This window comes from Leptopilina boulardi, unplaced genomic scaffold, assembly GCF_019393585.1.
Source record: "Leptopilina boulardi isolate dan_hultmark-lab unplaced genomic scaffold, ZJU_Lbou_2.1 LbouV2_202, whole genome shotgun sequence".
Lineage (NCBI taxonomy): Eukaryota > Metazoa > Arthropoda > Insecta > Hymenoptera > Figitidae > Leptopilina > Leptopilina boulardi.
Genome location: NW_026137755.1, coordinates 3,181,907 through 3,195,714, shown reverse-complemented (window position 1 = coordinate 3,195,714; position 13,808 = coordinate 3,181,907). Strand labels below are relative to the sequence as shown.

The 13,808-nt window shown below is 27.6% G+C and overlaps 2 protein-coding genes and 1 long non-coding RNA gene across 3 annotated transcripts; 2 read left to right on the top strand and 1 right to left on the bottom strand.

Moving 5' to 3' along the window:
- The first annotated feature begins 581 nt into the window (after nucleotides 1–581).
- LOC127278326 (uncharacterized) lies at nucleotides 582–2,284 on the top strand. The gene is made up of 2 exons (XR_007842473.1): nucleotides 582–798; nucleotides 1,077–2,284. It is a non-coding gene; the product is annotated as an uncharacterized LOC127278326 (long non-coding RNA).
- Nucleotides 1,198–6,730, bottom strand: LOC127278325 (hyccin). Its single transcript, XM_051300006.1, has 9 exons — nucleotides 6,568–6,730; nucleotides 6,097–6,304; nucleotides 5,849–5,983; nucleotides 5,331–5,456; nucleotides 5,022–5,239; nucleotides 4,556–4,702; nucleotides 4,352–4,482; nucleotides 4,118–4,228; nucleotides 1,198–2,822 (listed from the first exon to the last, which is right to left on the bottom strand). The coding sequence occupies exons 2-9, from the start codon at nucleotides 6,244–6,246 to the stop codon at nucleotides 2,296–2,298; spliced, it is 1,545 nt and encodes a 514-aa protein (XP_051155963.1). The 5' UTR covers nucleotides 6,247–6,304; nucleotides 6,568–6,730; the 3' UTR covers nucleotides 1,198–2,295.
- Nucleotides 6,731–7,595: 865 nt separating this feature from the next.
- Nucleotides 7,596–12,118, top strand: LOC127278323 (probable E3 ubiquitin-protein ligase RNF144A). Its single transcript, XM_051300004.1, has 5 exons — nucleotides 7,596–8,048; nucleotides 8,682–9,300; nucleotides 9,718–9,880; nucleotides 9,973–10,310; nucleotides 10,452–12,118. The coding sequence occupies exons 2-5, from the start codon at nucleotides 8,719–8,721 to the stop codon at nucleotides 10,701–10,703; spliced, it is 1,335 nt and encodes a 444-aa protein (XP_051155961.1). The 5' UTR covers nucleotides 7,596–8,048; nucleotides 8,682–8,718; the 3' UTR covers nucleotides 10,704–12,118.
- Nucleotides 12,119–13,808: the final 1,690 nt, after the last annotated feature.

The following is a 13,808-nucleotide window of genomic DNA, read 5'->3' as shown; positions in this document are numbered from 1 at the left end:
TTATATGCGCTTTTTTATTTAGTTCCTAATAATTTTTTCAAAAAATAAAATTTTTAAAAAAATTTTACTTCGCGCTAAATTGAAAAATCTGCTTTGGAGTACTTGGAGTAATTATACTTTATTCACCATTTATTCTTCTTACCTTTATATATTTTAGAAATATTTAAAATCAAATTTTAAATTCTCCGCCAAAAGATAGCTCACAAGTTTTCGGTACATATATCGAAAACTTGTGAGGTATGCAAACGTCTTTATCATGGAAACCCGTCATGCTGATTCTACACTCACCTGAAACTGCGCGCGCGGTCCGCATTTGCGTTAAGGCGCATTCAGACCTCTCGGCTGCCTGCCTGCCTGCCTGCTGCAGTTGCCATGGTAACATAATGGGAGTGAGTGAAACAGACGAAAAATTTTAATTTTCTGCTTCACTCACTCTTATCATGTTACCATGGTAACTACAGCAGGCAAGCAGCCGAGAGGTCTGAATGCGCCTTTACGTTTTTTATATATATAGATATAATTTAATATGGGAAGCGTCACGGAAAAGCGGGCCGCTCGCTGAGTTTCAGATGAGTGTAGAATCAGCATGAGCAAAAGTTTTTTTTTGTCGATAGTATGACGCACCCTGATTTCGCTTGCCAACCACTTTGGTGAAACGATTGTGCGTTGGCCCATATATTTTCAAATAAAACTTTTCAATAGTTTCTATATTGGAGCAGTAGATGAGATTATAAATAATAGATATGGTTGTATGCTATGCAAAAGGCCACTAAACAAGAAGAGATTATAAATACTTAGGTATGCTGAGATAAGTAGAATTTCTGAACAAATATTCTTTAAAGATTTATATGATTTTGATATTAAGAATTCCAGTAATAAAATTATTATTAATATTTATTGTTTTTGAAATAATGTTTCTTAATGTTAAAAACAAATATCTTTTTTATACTATATAAGAACCTTAAAATTGACTACATATTTATAGCCAATTTTATTGTCTATTTTCGAAACAAAGTACTAAAACTTAATTAACGATCATGCCAACTTTTATTATTATTATTATTATTATTATGTAGATTACCACTGTTATTATTATCATCGAATTTATGGTGTAAGATGTAAGTCGGACATTCGTCCAAAATCTGAAAGGTGTATGGACTATGAATAAATAAATAATATAATCGAGATTATGAGAAGTTAGGATGTAAAATAATATAATTGTAATAAAAATCATTTTGTAGGATACACATTTTGTATATTTTGTTATCTTGCAGTATTACTGATCGAATCTACATGAACCTAACTTTCATTTGTATGAAAACTTAAGGGCTACAACATTTCTTTGAAACGTATTTGGAAGAATTTTAAAGGAAAATTGATTTTTGCCATACTCCATTCTGATTCTTATATGTAAGATATCAATTTTTCTCTAATATTTGATCTATTGTGATCAATTAATAACAATCAATCATTAAATCTTGACAATTTTTTTTTCATCGAAATAAATAAAGGTCTCTATTATAAAAAATGAATTAATTTTTACATATATATTACATTAGATTTTTTTTTGCCAAATGGCTTAGTAGAGATCAAAGATTCTTATAAAAAATATTTAACGGATTCATAATTAATAACTTATCAATAGCTCATCAGTTTCAACAATTAATGCCGATGGCATAATAAATATTTGATTGAATATTCCTACGTTATGTTTTGATACAATTTTCCAATATTTTCAAATTATTAAGAATATTCTGCAAATATTCGAAAAACTTGTTCGAATAAGAAAAAAGAATCGAATATTTCATCGATATCTTTTCTTTTAAGTAAAGACGACAGGCACAAAAATTTTCAAGTGAAAATTGTTCATTGAAAAAACCGAAATGACATATGTTAGAATTTTTATTTAAAGAGAATTTAATACTAAAAAATATGTTTTAATAATTAGTATTAAAACTTGAGAACAAAATTCTAAATAATTCATAAGTGTATAATGAAAACTGATTAAAATATAAAAATAATGTTAAAATTTCAGTTTAAGGACTCAATAATTGAAGATAATTTGTTATCAAAATAATAAAGCAATAATTTAATTTAATTTCAGTAAATAGTCAATAATATAAATTTTCAATGAAAATTTTTTTCCTGAAAAATTTCAAATACTATCTAGATAGAGTTAATTACTAGAAATATCATCATAAACGCACTACATACAATAATTTATGTAGAGGTGAAAATGCAAACATTTAAAGGCTCCATATGTGAGAAATATAAAAAAAGGAAATAAATAAATTTTTACACTGTACTAACTTGCATTGATAATATTCCTGATTCTGTGTCATTATACGTTCTTGTTAAACTAACAGAAGAATCTAAATTAATACCTTCAGCACATTCATTACTTGCCGTTAATCTCTCGCTCTCAATTAAACTCGTATTCGCATCCACACCAGTCAAATTATTTTCACCAATAATAATTTTTTTTCTCGTCCCATTAACAATCGTGTCCATCTCTTCCTGATCGTTATTTAAAATTGAGCGACTACCTTTTGTACTGTCCTTTAATATTCCTTGTGAACCGAATTTTTTCTCCTTCAACTCGTTACCAGACAGATTTTTAGGCCCTTTCCCATCTTTTTCCTTGGGTTTTTTCCCAAGGCCGGAAAAATTAGTTATTTTTGAAACAACTTTTGTGTCTTTTGATTGACGAACAGATCCCGCGCGATTCGGTTCCGAAATTTCTTGATCCTCCGTTATTGATTTCAAATTGCTCTTATTTTCCGTACCACCTTCTTCTTTTGTCACTTGAATTGGAATATCATCTAAAAAAAATTAATTTTTATTTAATTTTATATACATAATCAATTTTGTCAGTCCCCAAGAAATAAGTTTTAACTTTAAAAACTTTCCTAAAATAATTTTTTTTTTTTTACAAAAAAATTTGTTTTTCAATACATTTTCTTTCTTTTTTTTTCTTAATACAAAAAGAGTAAAGAAATTATAAAAAATAAAATTATCAAGAAAACAGTAAAAAAAATTAATAATTGACAACAAAAATGAGTAAATGAAAATACTTTTCGGGGATAATTGAAATGAGAAATAAATAATTTTATGAAGAGTCAGAAAATAGTAAAGATTTGTTTACGTGCACTGCTTTGCTTTTGTGCAATCAGTCAATGAAACTTTCATAATCACTTTTCAGTTTTAAAGAAAAAATATAATGCGATATATTCATAGTGAAACTGAAATAGTAGTCTACAAGGCGGTGTATTTTATAGAGAAAAAAAGTTTGCGTTCTTTTTTGTCGACAACAAAACCAAAAAACAAAAATGTGTAGTGTCACATATGCATTAGAATCAGTGTGTCATGGAAAATAATTTGCTAGTGATTCAGCGACAGCTAAAAGCTATCATTTTGTTTTTGTTTTAATACCGAAAATTCGGCGAAGAACCAGGAGAGCAGAGGCTCCTTCGTCTGCTTCCTCCGGAATATAAATTCTCATTGGATTCCCCAAGAGTTTCGCCTAGTGCATGTTCCTCCATAACTCGATATAAGCGTGCACCAGCACTCAAACGATTTTCATCTCTCGGTGATTCATTTCTATCTTTCGAATTTTTTCGATTAGTACGACGACACATTATCATCGTATCATCTTGTCCGACAGAAACATTTGGCGATGCCGATTTTTTTGATTTTTGTTCTTTACTTTTTTTCGGCGATGATTTAATCGGTGAACCTTGACCACTTGACATACTTTCACGTCTCGAATTTTCAACAGACGAGGAGGAATTGGTTTTTACTATTTCCTCCTCATCAACGTAATTGGTAATCGGCTGTTTCCAAAATTTCGTTCGCCGTTTTGAATTATTGCCGACTGTCATTGATGTTTGTTGTTTTTCATTTTGCTTTGTCTCCGTTGATTCGAATAAATTTTCGTCCAGATCGTCTAGATTATTATACAGTTAATTTTCGAAAATTACCTTTGTTTAAAAAATCTGTTTCTAAACATTCTTTAAACTAAAACACTTTGAAAAAAGCGTCATGTATTCAATATACTTATCATTAAAAAAAAAAAAATGTTTTCAAAATCAAATGACGAAAATTTTTCTGTACTCACCTGGTAATTTCTTGGTGCGGAATGACGCGTTTGTAATCATCGACTTGGACATTGATGTACCTGTGGAAGAGGATGATATCGCGATTCCCAAAGAATTGTCCCCTAGTTGTCCTGAAACAGAAAAACAGTGAAAAATAAAAACGACCGACAAAGGAAAATATAAAAATAACAAACAGCACGAAAGAGTCAAAAAAGAAGAATAAAAATAAATAAGAAGATAAATTGACATTTTACCTGGGGGCCCAGAACTATTTGCATTACGAATAGCATTTGTAACCAACATAACGTTTGTGAAAGTTTCATAACACGCTCTATTGTGAATGTCATCCGTAGCTTGATTCGCAACATACCAACAATCGTTGTACCTATTGGAAGAACATTTTCAGAATTTTTTTGAATTTCACTCTCCATTGATTTATTTTACAAAAAAATATTTACATGGCAAAATAAATTGAATGAAGAAATTCTAGAAGAAATTGATTCGTCACTGGTATTCGTGGTAACAACCTTGGAACAAAACTTGTTTCACTATTATACGAGGATCTTTGATGAAGGCCCAGTTTCGAAAATCCTTGTGTCACGAGTCTGGAATACCAAACAAAAAAATATAGTTCATAATAAAACAAATAATTGTCAACAAAAAATTCTTTTTTCCTTTTTTAAGATTAACTTCAAAATGAGTAGGTACATAATAAAAATAATACATAAATGTAGTAAAATTGAAAAAATAATGAAAATATGAATAATACAATGACTGATTAATAGAACAAATTTCGAAACTCGAATTTATCTAAAAATAATGTAAATTTATTCACTCTCAAGATTTAGATCAATATAATAAAAGAAAAAAAAACATAATAAAAATACAAAAGAAGTGTAAATTTTTTAAATGAAACGAACTTACGTTGTCGCAACCTTGCACAATTGCTCCAGTGAATGTTTTGATATGAATGACAATTGCTGATTGTAAATAAAAAGTAGAGATGTCATTACTTTTAATCTATTTTGGGCATTCAGGATTTCCACTTGTTGCAAAGGACCCCAGCTGACAAGTTTTGAGTTGCACTCCTCAAAACGGCGAATCGCACTTTCCGTTAACGAAGCAGATGCCAAACTGGAAGGCTAAACAAAAATTTTAATTAAATTAATAGTAATAAGAGGAAAATCAGTAAACAGGTATGTAACGATTAAAAGAGTTGTAAAAAGTACACACTTCGTGATATATCGATAGCATAGCTAGAGAAGGTAATCTGAAAGATACGACTTTTGGTTGTCCATTCATATCTACAACTTCCAAATTATACAAGCCAATCAACAATGTTTCTACCGTTCTACAATTCTGTAATTAAAAACAAAAAAAATCTACTGTTTAGATTTGTTTTAATATGCAATTAATTAGTAAATATAAAGTATTTCACTTTTTTAGTGTACAAAGATCAACCCACGCGTGTGATTATATAATGATAATATATCATTTATGCGAATGACACACATAAAAAAAAACATATATTTTTTTAACTACCATTTAATGACGTCCTTGAAATTATCTCCATTAAATGTCTTATATTGTCTTTAACACGTAATAAACTTAACAAATAATGTGCTGAGCATTTTAAGTTCTTTACTCAAAAATTTTAATGTATTTTTCAATTTTATTCCAATTATTATAATAATTTTCTTATAAAATTGTTTCAATCAAACTAATATGAAAAAAATTTAAGGATTCCTTACTTTAATATCGCCATGGGCAACAGAATTTAAATAAATGTATATTAATGTAGGCAGAAACTGCAACGTGAATCGTTCAAGTTCCTTTTCTTGAGAACGATAAAAGTCAAATAATTTGTTGCATACTGTATCAACGAGCTGAAAAAAAACAATATAGGTAAGTAATCAATAAAAAAGAAATTAAATAAAATCAAATATAAATTGGAAAAATATAAGTAAAATTTAAAATATAAATAAACAAATAATTTTACCTGGCAGTATTTTGTTCGTTCTTCCAGCAATATATAAATTGCACGAACTATTTCAGTATCTTCTGAAAGGGTACTAGCAAAACTATGTAATTCGGCAGAAGAAAGATCAACACAATCAGCAAGCCATTCAGTAACAACACTTTCAGTCATTTTTAGATATTTACAATTAATAATTAACACCAATACATTGCAGTAAAGTCTGCAGTTCCTAAAAAAAATTCTTAAAATTAAAATTTCAAACGTTATGTGAACCATTACAATTAGAAACATTATTTTACATTAAACTAAATACAAAACACAAAATAAAATTAATAATTTTTTGAGTTTATTTGAAGTAAAAAGAAAAAAAATTCCTTTTATAATCCAAATTCATGAATAACTTGTTATCAATCCTTAGAAATCGTTTTAAATACAGGAAATTAAAGTGTCAAGGTATGTAACATAATGCTATATAAAAAAAAGTTTATTTACCTGAGAGTTTATTAATTTATGTCGACTTTAGCATTTGCTTTTATCAGATAAATAAGAAACTAATTCGTTTTATATATAAATTAAAATACCACTAATTCTATACAACAGCTGATCTCTGACTGCTGCACCCAGAGTTGCCAATGACTGGCACAAAACGCAAGTGCGCTTGCGCTACTACAACTCTCTCATTGGTAAAAAAAGGCGTTCATATTTGAAATACTTTATTATTACATATAAGAAATAGTTTAGAAAACTGTGTGGAATCTCCTTGACTTTTTCACGAAAGCTCTTGCGGCAAGGTAATATTTGCCATAAGAGACTCCACAATATATATCTGTCATAATTCTCGTCAACTACCGCACCCTGCTCTAATGAAAATTTAGTGACTTTTTAGTAACTTTTAATTTTAACTAGAATTTTACTAAATTTTCACTAGAACAGGGTGCGGTAGTTGACATAGAATTATGACGACGAATGGGACATTTGGGATCTGAAATCATAGGGAATTATGGGGAAACTGATCCCGTTGCGTCAGCCATCTTGATTTTTTATCTCTTTCTTCTACATATATTTTAAAAAGGATGAAACGAAAAATGGCTGACACGACGAGGTCGTCACCAGATGGCGTATCGCAGTATTTCAGATCCCAATAGCATCTTTCCATTAAAAGAGGTTCTACAATAGGTGCAAAAGGCAAGTAAAAGTCCAAGAAAACCATGAGTGCAAGAAAGATAGATAGATAGTCTAGCAATCTCTCTTGCACTTGTAGTTTTTTTGGACTTGCACTTGCCTTCTGCACTTATTGTAGAACCACCTTAATAGACCTTTTCATGCTCATCATTCTGTCCTCTTCCAACTCATGCGTCATTGTTCGTGCTAGATAAGGACAGAACAATCAGTATGAAAAGGTCTATTTTAATGATTAATACACAGCCCGTAAATTTTGTCCAACACGGTTGGATAATTAACCTTTTTCAATAAGTTGTTCTCCCACCAAGTTTTTTGGACCTTTTGAACGTCATAACAATTGCATTACAGTGAACTGCAGTTTACTATACGGGTCCTGGGTTTCTTGTGAATTTTTGGAAAAATTTTTTTGTTTAGGAAAAATAAAGTCATTCTTTTGTGATCAAAACAAAAGTGGGTGACACTCTTTAAACTATTTTTCAAATCTTGAAATAGTTTTACTTTAACAGTTGATAATGACAAAAAAATGAGTTGAAATTTTTAGAATGACATTGATCAATCTCGATTAAAGTGTCAATGATACGAAAAATATAGCAGATGCGAATTGGAAAAATGCTCCATCTAGAAGTTATAAACTTTGCCTTCCATATTACAGTGAAAGTGGAAAAATATATTTACTATTAGAATATATAAAAAAAATGCTAATTCGCAGTTATACACAGTGCCAAATTTAATTGTCAAATAGTAATGATGACGTTACTGTTACTAATAGTAACAAACAGGAGCAATAAATGGTACATATTTACGCTTTTATTTAAAATATAAATTATTTAAAAATTTCTTTTATTGTATTTTTTTGACAGATTTATATAATTGTGGGGGTTTTGTCAAAAATAAATAAATAAGTAACATTTCTTTGTTATTAATTATAAAAAAATTTGGTATCTGTTAATGATCAATGGACATTTTGAAACAATTTCTAGATCTGTCTTTGTTCTTGTAATATTCGTTATATTTTCCAATATTTTCTTTGTGTATAACCTTTTAAGGATATCATTGCAAATTTGTTTGGAATTATTGATTTTTCTGAACTGTTATGATTTTCTCGAGATTAATGTTATCAGAGAATTTGATTTATCGGTAATTAGGAACATTATTAATCACCAGACACTTATATCGAAAGAAATTTTGAAATATTTCCATGAAAAAATATTTGTTGGTTTAAAAAGAGACTGCGATCTAACATAAAAATAATTATAATTAATTTATTTAAAAAAAATATAAATAAAATCTGAAATCATTTTTTTATTACGACTGGAACAGAAAAAAAAAATGGTGTTTTATTTTTTAAATTTATGATTAGGATTAAGTAGCACAGCTATATAATATAAAATATAATAATTATTAAAATTATTAAATAATTACAGTGCAGGTGCCGATAAAATAAGCAACATTGATTAGGGGATGCCTAGTCTACATTCGCTCGTCGTACGACGAGCTCATCCCATGGATATGGGGACTGGCACTAGTTCTGTGACAACTGTTAATCATACGTCAAATAAAAATATTAATGTTCAAAAAAAATCGGATAAAAATAAAATAATGGGTGTTAAAATACCGCTAGTAAGAAAAGAATCTAGCGCTGTGAATTTATCATTAATGGAAAAAACATCCCGTAAAGCTGCTGAAACATTATTATTGAGACCTGAAAGTAGTGCAAGTCTTGAGCCACGTGGTGGTAGTTGGATAAGTTTAGGTCCTGGTGCATTAAGAAAATGTGAAACAGCAATGGGATTAAGTAGTTTGGCATTAGAAGGCTTACGACCCATTAATCGTAGTCGTGTTTGTTCTCGTTGTTCTAGTTTACTTTCTCTAGCTTCAAGTTCGCGTTATAGTTTAGCAGCGGGAAATTTTGTCCCAACATCTATTACAGCCGCCGCATCACAACAAACGGTGGGACGTCTTTTTTGTAAATTATGCCTGAATGAAGTTTCTTTAAATAAAACATTTACCATTGAAGATTGTGGATGCTCTTATTGTAAAGAGGTAATTTTGATTGTTCAATTTAAATCATAACATTTTTCTTACTGTAAGTAAATTTTTATATTATTAATTACAATTTTTTACTTTCATTTATATTCTAGTATTTTATTTAATCAGCTATTTATAAATTCCAGTCTTTTTCTCTCTTGATCTTCAGTTTTGTTATGTAAATTTTAGCTTATTCTTATGCATAAATGCGAATTTGCGCGTTTGAAATTAGAATTTTAAAAATATCTCTGCTTCAAGTTGAACAAAAAATGAAAATCAAAAACATGTCACATTTATTAAGATCTCATCAAAAGTTTGTTTATTTTTTATCATGAAAAAAATTAATAAAACAAAAGTGTAATTCTAATTTTACACTTATAGATATTTGTGAATAAAATAGAAATTTTGTCCAAAAAAATGTTTAAATTTCAGTGCATGAGTGCATATCTTGAATTTGAAATTGAAGAAGGAGCATATGAAATAAGCTGTCCGGATGCAAAATGTGAACATGAGGGAATACTTTCCTTAAAGGATATATCGACTATTGTTTCTGTAGAACTAATGGAGAAGCATCATAAATTTCGTCTTAATAGAGGTTTATTTTTTTACAAAAAATATATTTTACTGAAATTGGAAAACCATTTTTTTATGATTATGTAAAATATTTTGAAAAATGTCTACCTTCAGATGTGTCAATGGATAAGGAACGAGCATGGTGTCCACGAGCAGGTTGCGAGACAATTTGCTCATTAAACGGTGGTGGCGGAGGTGGAAGCTCAAATGGAAACACGTCTCATGGCCCTGTACATTGTCCTAATTGTTCAACAGACTTTTGTTCAATTTGCCGTGAACCTTGGCACAGTGGACCATGTTCAGATGTTTCCCTAGGTATACCATTTGACAGTGATCATATAAAATGCTGTCCCATGTGTTCAGTTCCAATTGAAAAAGATGAAGGTTGTGCCCAAATGATGTGCAAGAGATGTAAACACGTTTTTTGTTGGTACTGCTTAGCATCTTTAGATGTGAGTAGCAAATAATCTAAATTGATTAAATTAAATTAAATTAAATTTTTTAACAAAAAAATTTACCAAAATTTTCTACAAGCATTTTTTTAAGTCCATTTAAAAATAGACCTTGAAAAAATCTTTTTTTTACTTTTACAGGATGACTACTTATTGCGACATTATGATAAAGGACCATGTAAAAATAAACTTGGACATTCTCGAGCATCAGTGATATGGCATAGAACTCAAGTTATTGGAATATTTGCTGGTTTTGGATTACTTCTTCTTGTTGCTTCGCCATTACTCTTACTTGCTTCACCCTGTATAGTATGTTGTAAATGTCGTGTTTGTGGTTCATCACGACTTGATCAAGAAGAAAGTTCACATGAAGACACAACTGCTGGTACATAAAGAAGAAAAAAAGGAAAAAACATTCAAGTCAAGTAATTTATATTATTAAATATATGCTTTCTTTTGTAAATCTAAGTCCACTCGGGAAAATAAGATTCCATTATTATTATTTTTTTCATTACTTATAATTGTTTACGCATTTAACAGATATTTTCCTTAATATATATAATAATAATAATAATAATAATAATAATAATTATTATTATTATTATTATTATTATTATTATTTGATGAAATGAAACACAATTGTTTTTCTTTTCTAATAAGTGGATCAAACTTATAGAATTATATATACATAAATATTAATTTGAGTCAATTTCGTGGGAAAGAAAGACGTTTTTGCAATTATTTTTTCCGTGGCTGTCTTTAATGTATTGCTCAAAAAAGGTGTGAGGGCACATTTTAGATCATGAAAAGCTAACCAAACCAGTTTCTACACGAGCCTACACTTTGATCTGAGAGAATTAAACTCTGATTTTATTTATTTGAACAAATATTTAATTTGTAACTAGTTATTTTATTTTATCTATTTTTACAAATTTTTCCTCGATTTTGACATTTTTATTTTAACATAACGAACTAACAAAAAAATAAAACGATAATTATTTCGATTTTATTTCTCAACGATTGAAGTGTAATATGCCTTACAATGGTCTAAAAAAAAGGTAGTTTGAATTTAAAAAAAAATTAAACTGTGCAATTACATATTTCTTAAGATAAGAAACAAGGCATTTTTTTTTGTTCTTAAATTTTATTTTAATATTCAGGGATTGCATAGGGCTGTTATTATATATATCGATGAACTGTTTTGCAATTTGCATTAGTTCTGTTACCAAAAAAATATATATATATATATATATATATATATATATATATATATATATATATATATATAAATTGTTTTTCTAACTACAAGTACTCAACAGCTCTGCACAATCCTATAATATAAGGATTAAGAAATGGAGGGAGATATGTTATTATTACCTTTCAGGAATTCACAAGATATTGTGTGATCTTTCCTAATTAATATGTGTGTATACGTATATCGAGAGTGTAGTTGTAAAACGTCGATTTGTAAAAATATCATATGTCGATTATTTTCCTCTGATGATTTTTAAATTTTTGTCACGTACCTATTCAAATATGTAATTATAGAAATAAGTTTCTATGATATGTGACAAAGTATTTTATCAGTTTACAGATTTGAATGACTTTGTAATGATTATATATATAATTTTTTTTTTTTTGAGCGCACGTATCTCCTTCTAAATAGTATTTAAAATATACATATGAAAATGGTATAGAATTAACTTTCCAAACGTGAAATTTAAATAAAATGAAATTAACATATTACATACATAGTTAGGAATTGATTAGTTTCCGGTGATTACGACTTAAGTTACAGCAATTCAATTGCACCCGAATTTCGTATTATATTTACATTCTTAAGAAATTAGTCTTTTTGATGAGTCAATTTTTAAAAAAATTTATTCAAAATCATTTGAAAATTATTTGTACTTAACATTTTTATTGTTATTTTTCGAAATGTTTGTTGACAAAAATTCATTAAATTTAAAAAATTTGTAAATAAGGTAGAAATTTTTTGAAAATCGTCACCAAAAAGTATAATCCTTTAAAATCCCTCGAGTTATAATACATTGTGATTATGTCAACTGTAATCGAAACATTTTATAAAAATCTCAGTCTAGTTTGTAAAAACTATAAATAACAATATGAGTAGATTTTTTTGAAATAGCAAAACAAAACTCACAGTTTCTTATTATTGTTGTGAGAAAATATTTTTAAATTAAATATGGTCATATAAATGCACTTAGAAGCGTTATAAAATGTATAAAATTATTCGTACTATTTACTATATTATAAGATAATATCGACAAGAAAGATCATTCAACATGAAAAATTGGAATATGTAAATAAAAAAAAAAAAAAGATTTATGAGTTATTAAACGAAAAAAATGAGAGAAAAGAAACAATAGATTTTCAGTTGTATTGATGATGATTTAAAAAAGAATTGAGAATGTCTTCTAAATAATTAATTTTTATTATTGGGAAATATATTATATTTAAGGGTGTTGTAAACAAAAAAAATTGTTTTAAGTTTAGCTAAATAATTACATAATTACATGTATTTAACATGTAAAATAATATCAAATTCTACTCCATAAATTTGTATAAATAAGATTTTGTAAGATTTCTTTTCGACATACTCGTATTTCAAATAAAAAAATATCGATTTTTTTCTTGTGGAAAAAGAAAAATGTAAATGAACATAGACTTAAAATGGCGTATAGGAGATTAAAAAACTTACAATACATACTTCCACTTCTAAAACAGATAAATTGTTGTTGTCAAGTATTGTTTATATTTAATATTATTGTGATTATCTCCTAAAATATGAAGAGCGTTTTATTTAAAAAAAATTTCTATATATTATAAAATCCTTCTCGATAACCTTAGAGAAAACTAAAAAAAATAAATAAATACAGAAAAATTTATATTTAAATAGATTATTGATTTTTTGTGAATCTCTATTACTATATTTGTGAAAGAATTTTGGATCTTTTTGAAATTAAAATATGATATAGGTATAATTGTATATACTATATTATATTGTTGATTTATATTGACATAATTAAAAATCTTTTCCTTTACTAAAGACATCTTTCCAGTAATAATAACAATAATAATATTATTATTATATAATATAAATTATTTATTATTACTACTATTATTTATAATATTGAACAATGATCTACTATTAGAAGATCAGTAAAAACATAATTATAACAAATCGTATAAAATTAAACAAAGCAAAGAAATTATAATGTTATAAACCTCTCTTGAAATAAATATTGTTAATTATATAATATATATTGTAATGCATCATTATACAATAGAACATTGGAAATTGTGATGTAGAACAATCTAGTGTTATAATATTATCGCAGCACAATTCTAGAAAAAAACCATGCAGTTAAAAATTATGTTCAATTAAGGTAAAATATTAAAGAATTAAAAATATTTTACAATTGCAAAATTATTTATATGGAGAAATTAAAATTTAAAATATATATGTATATATAA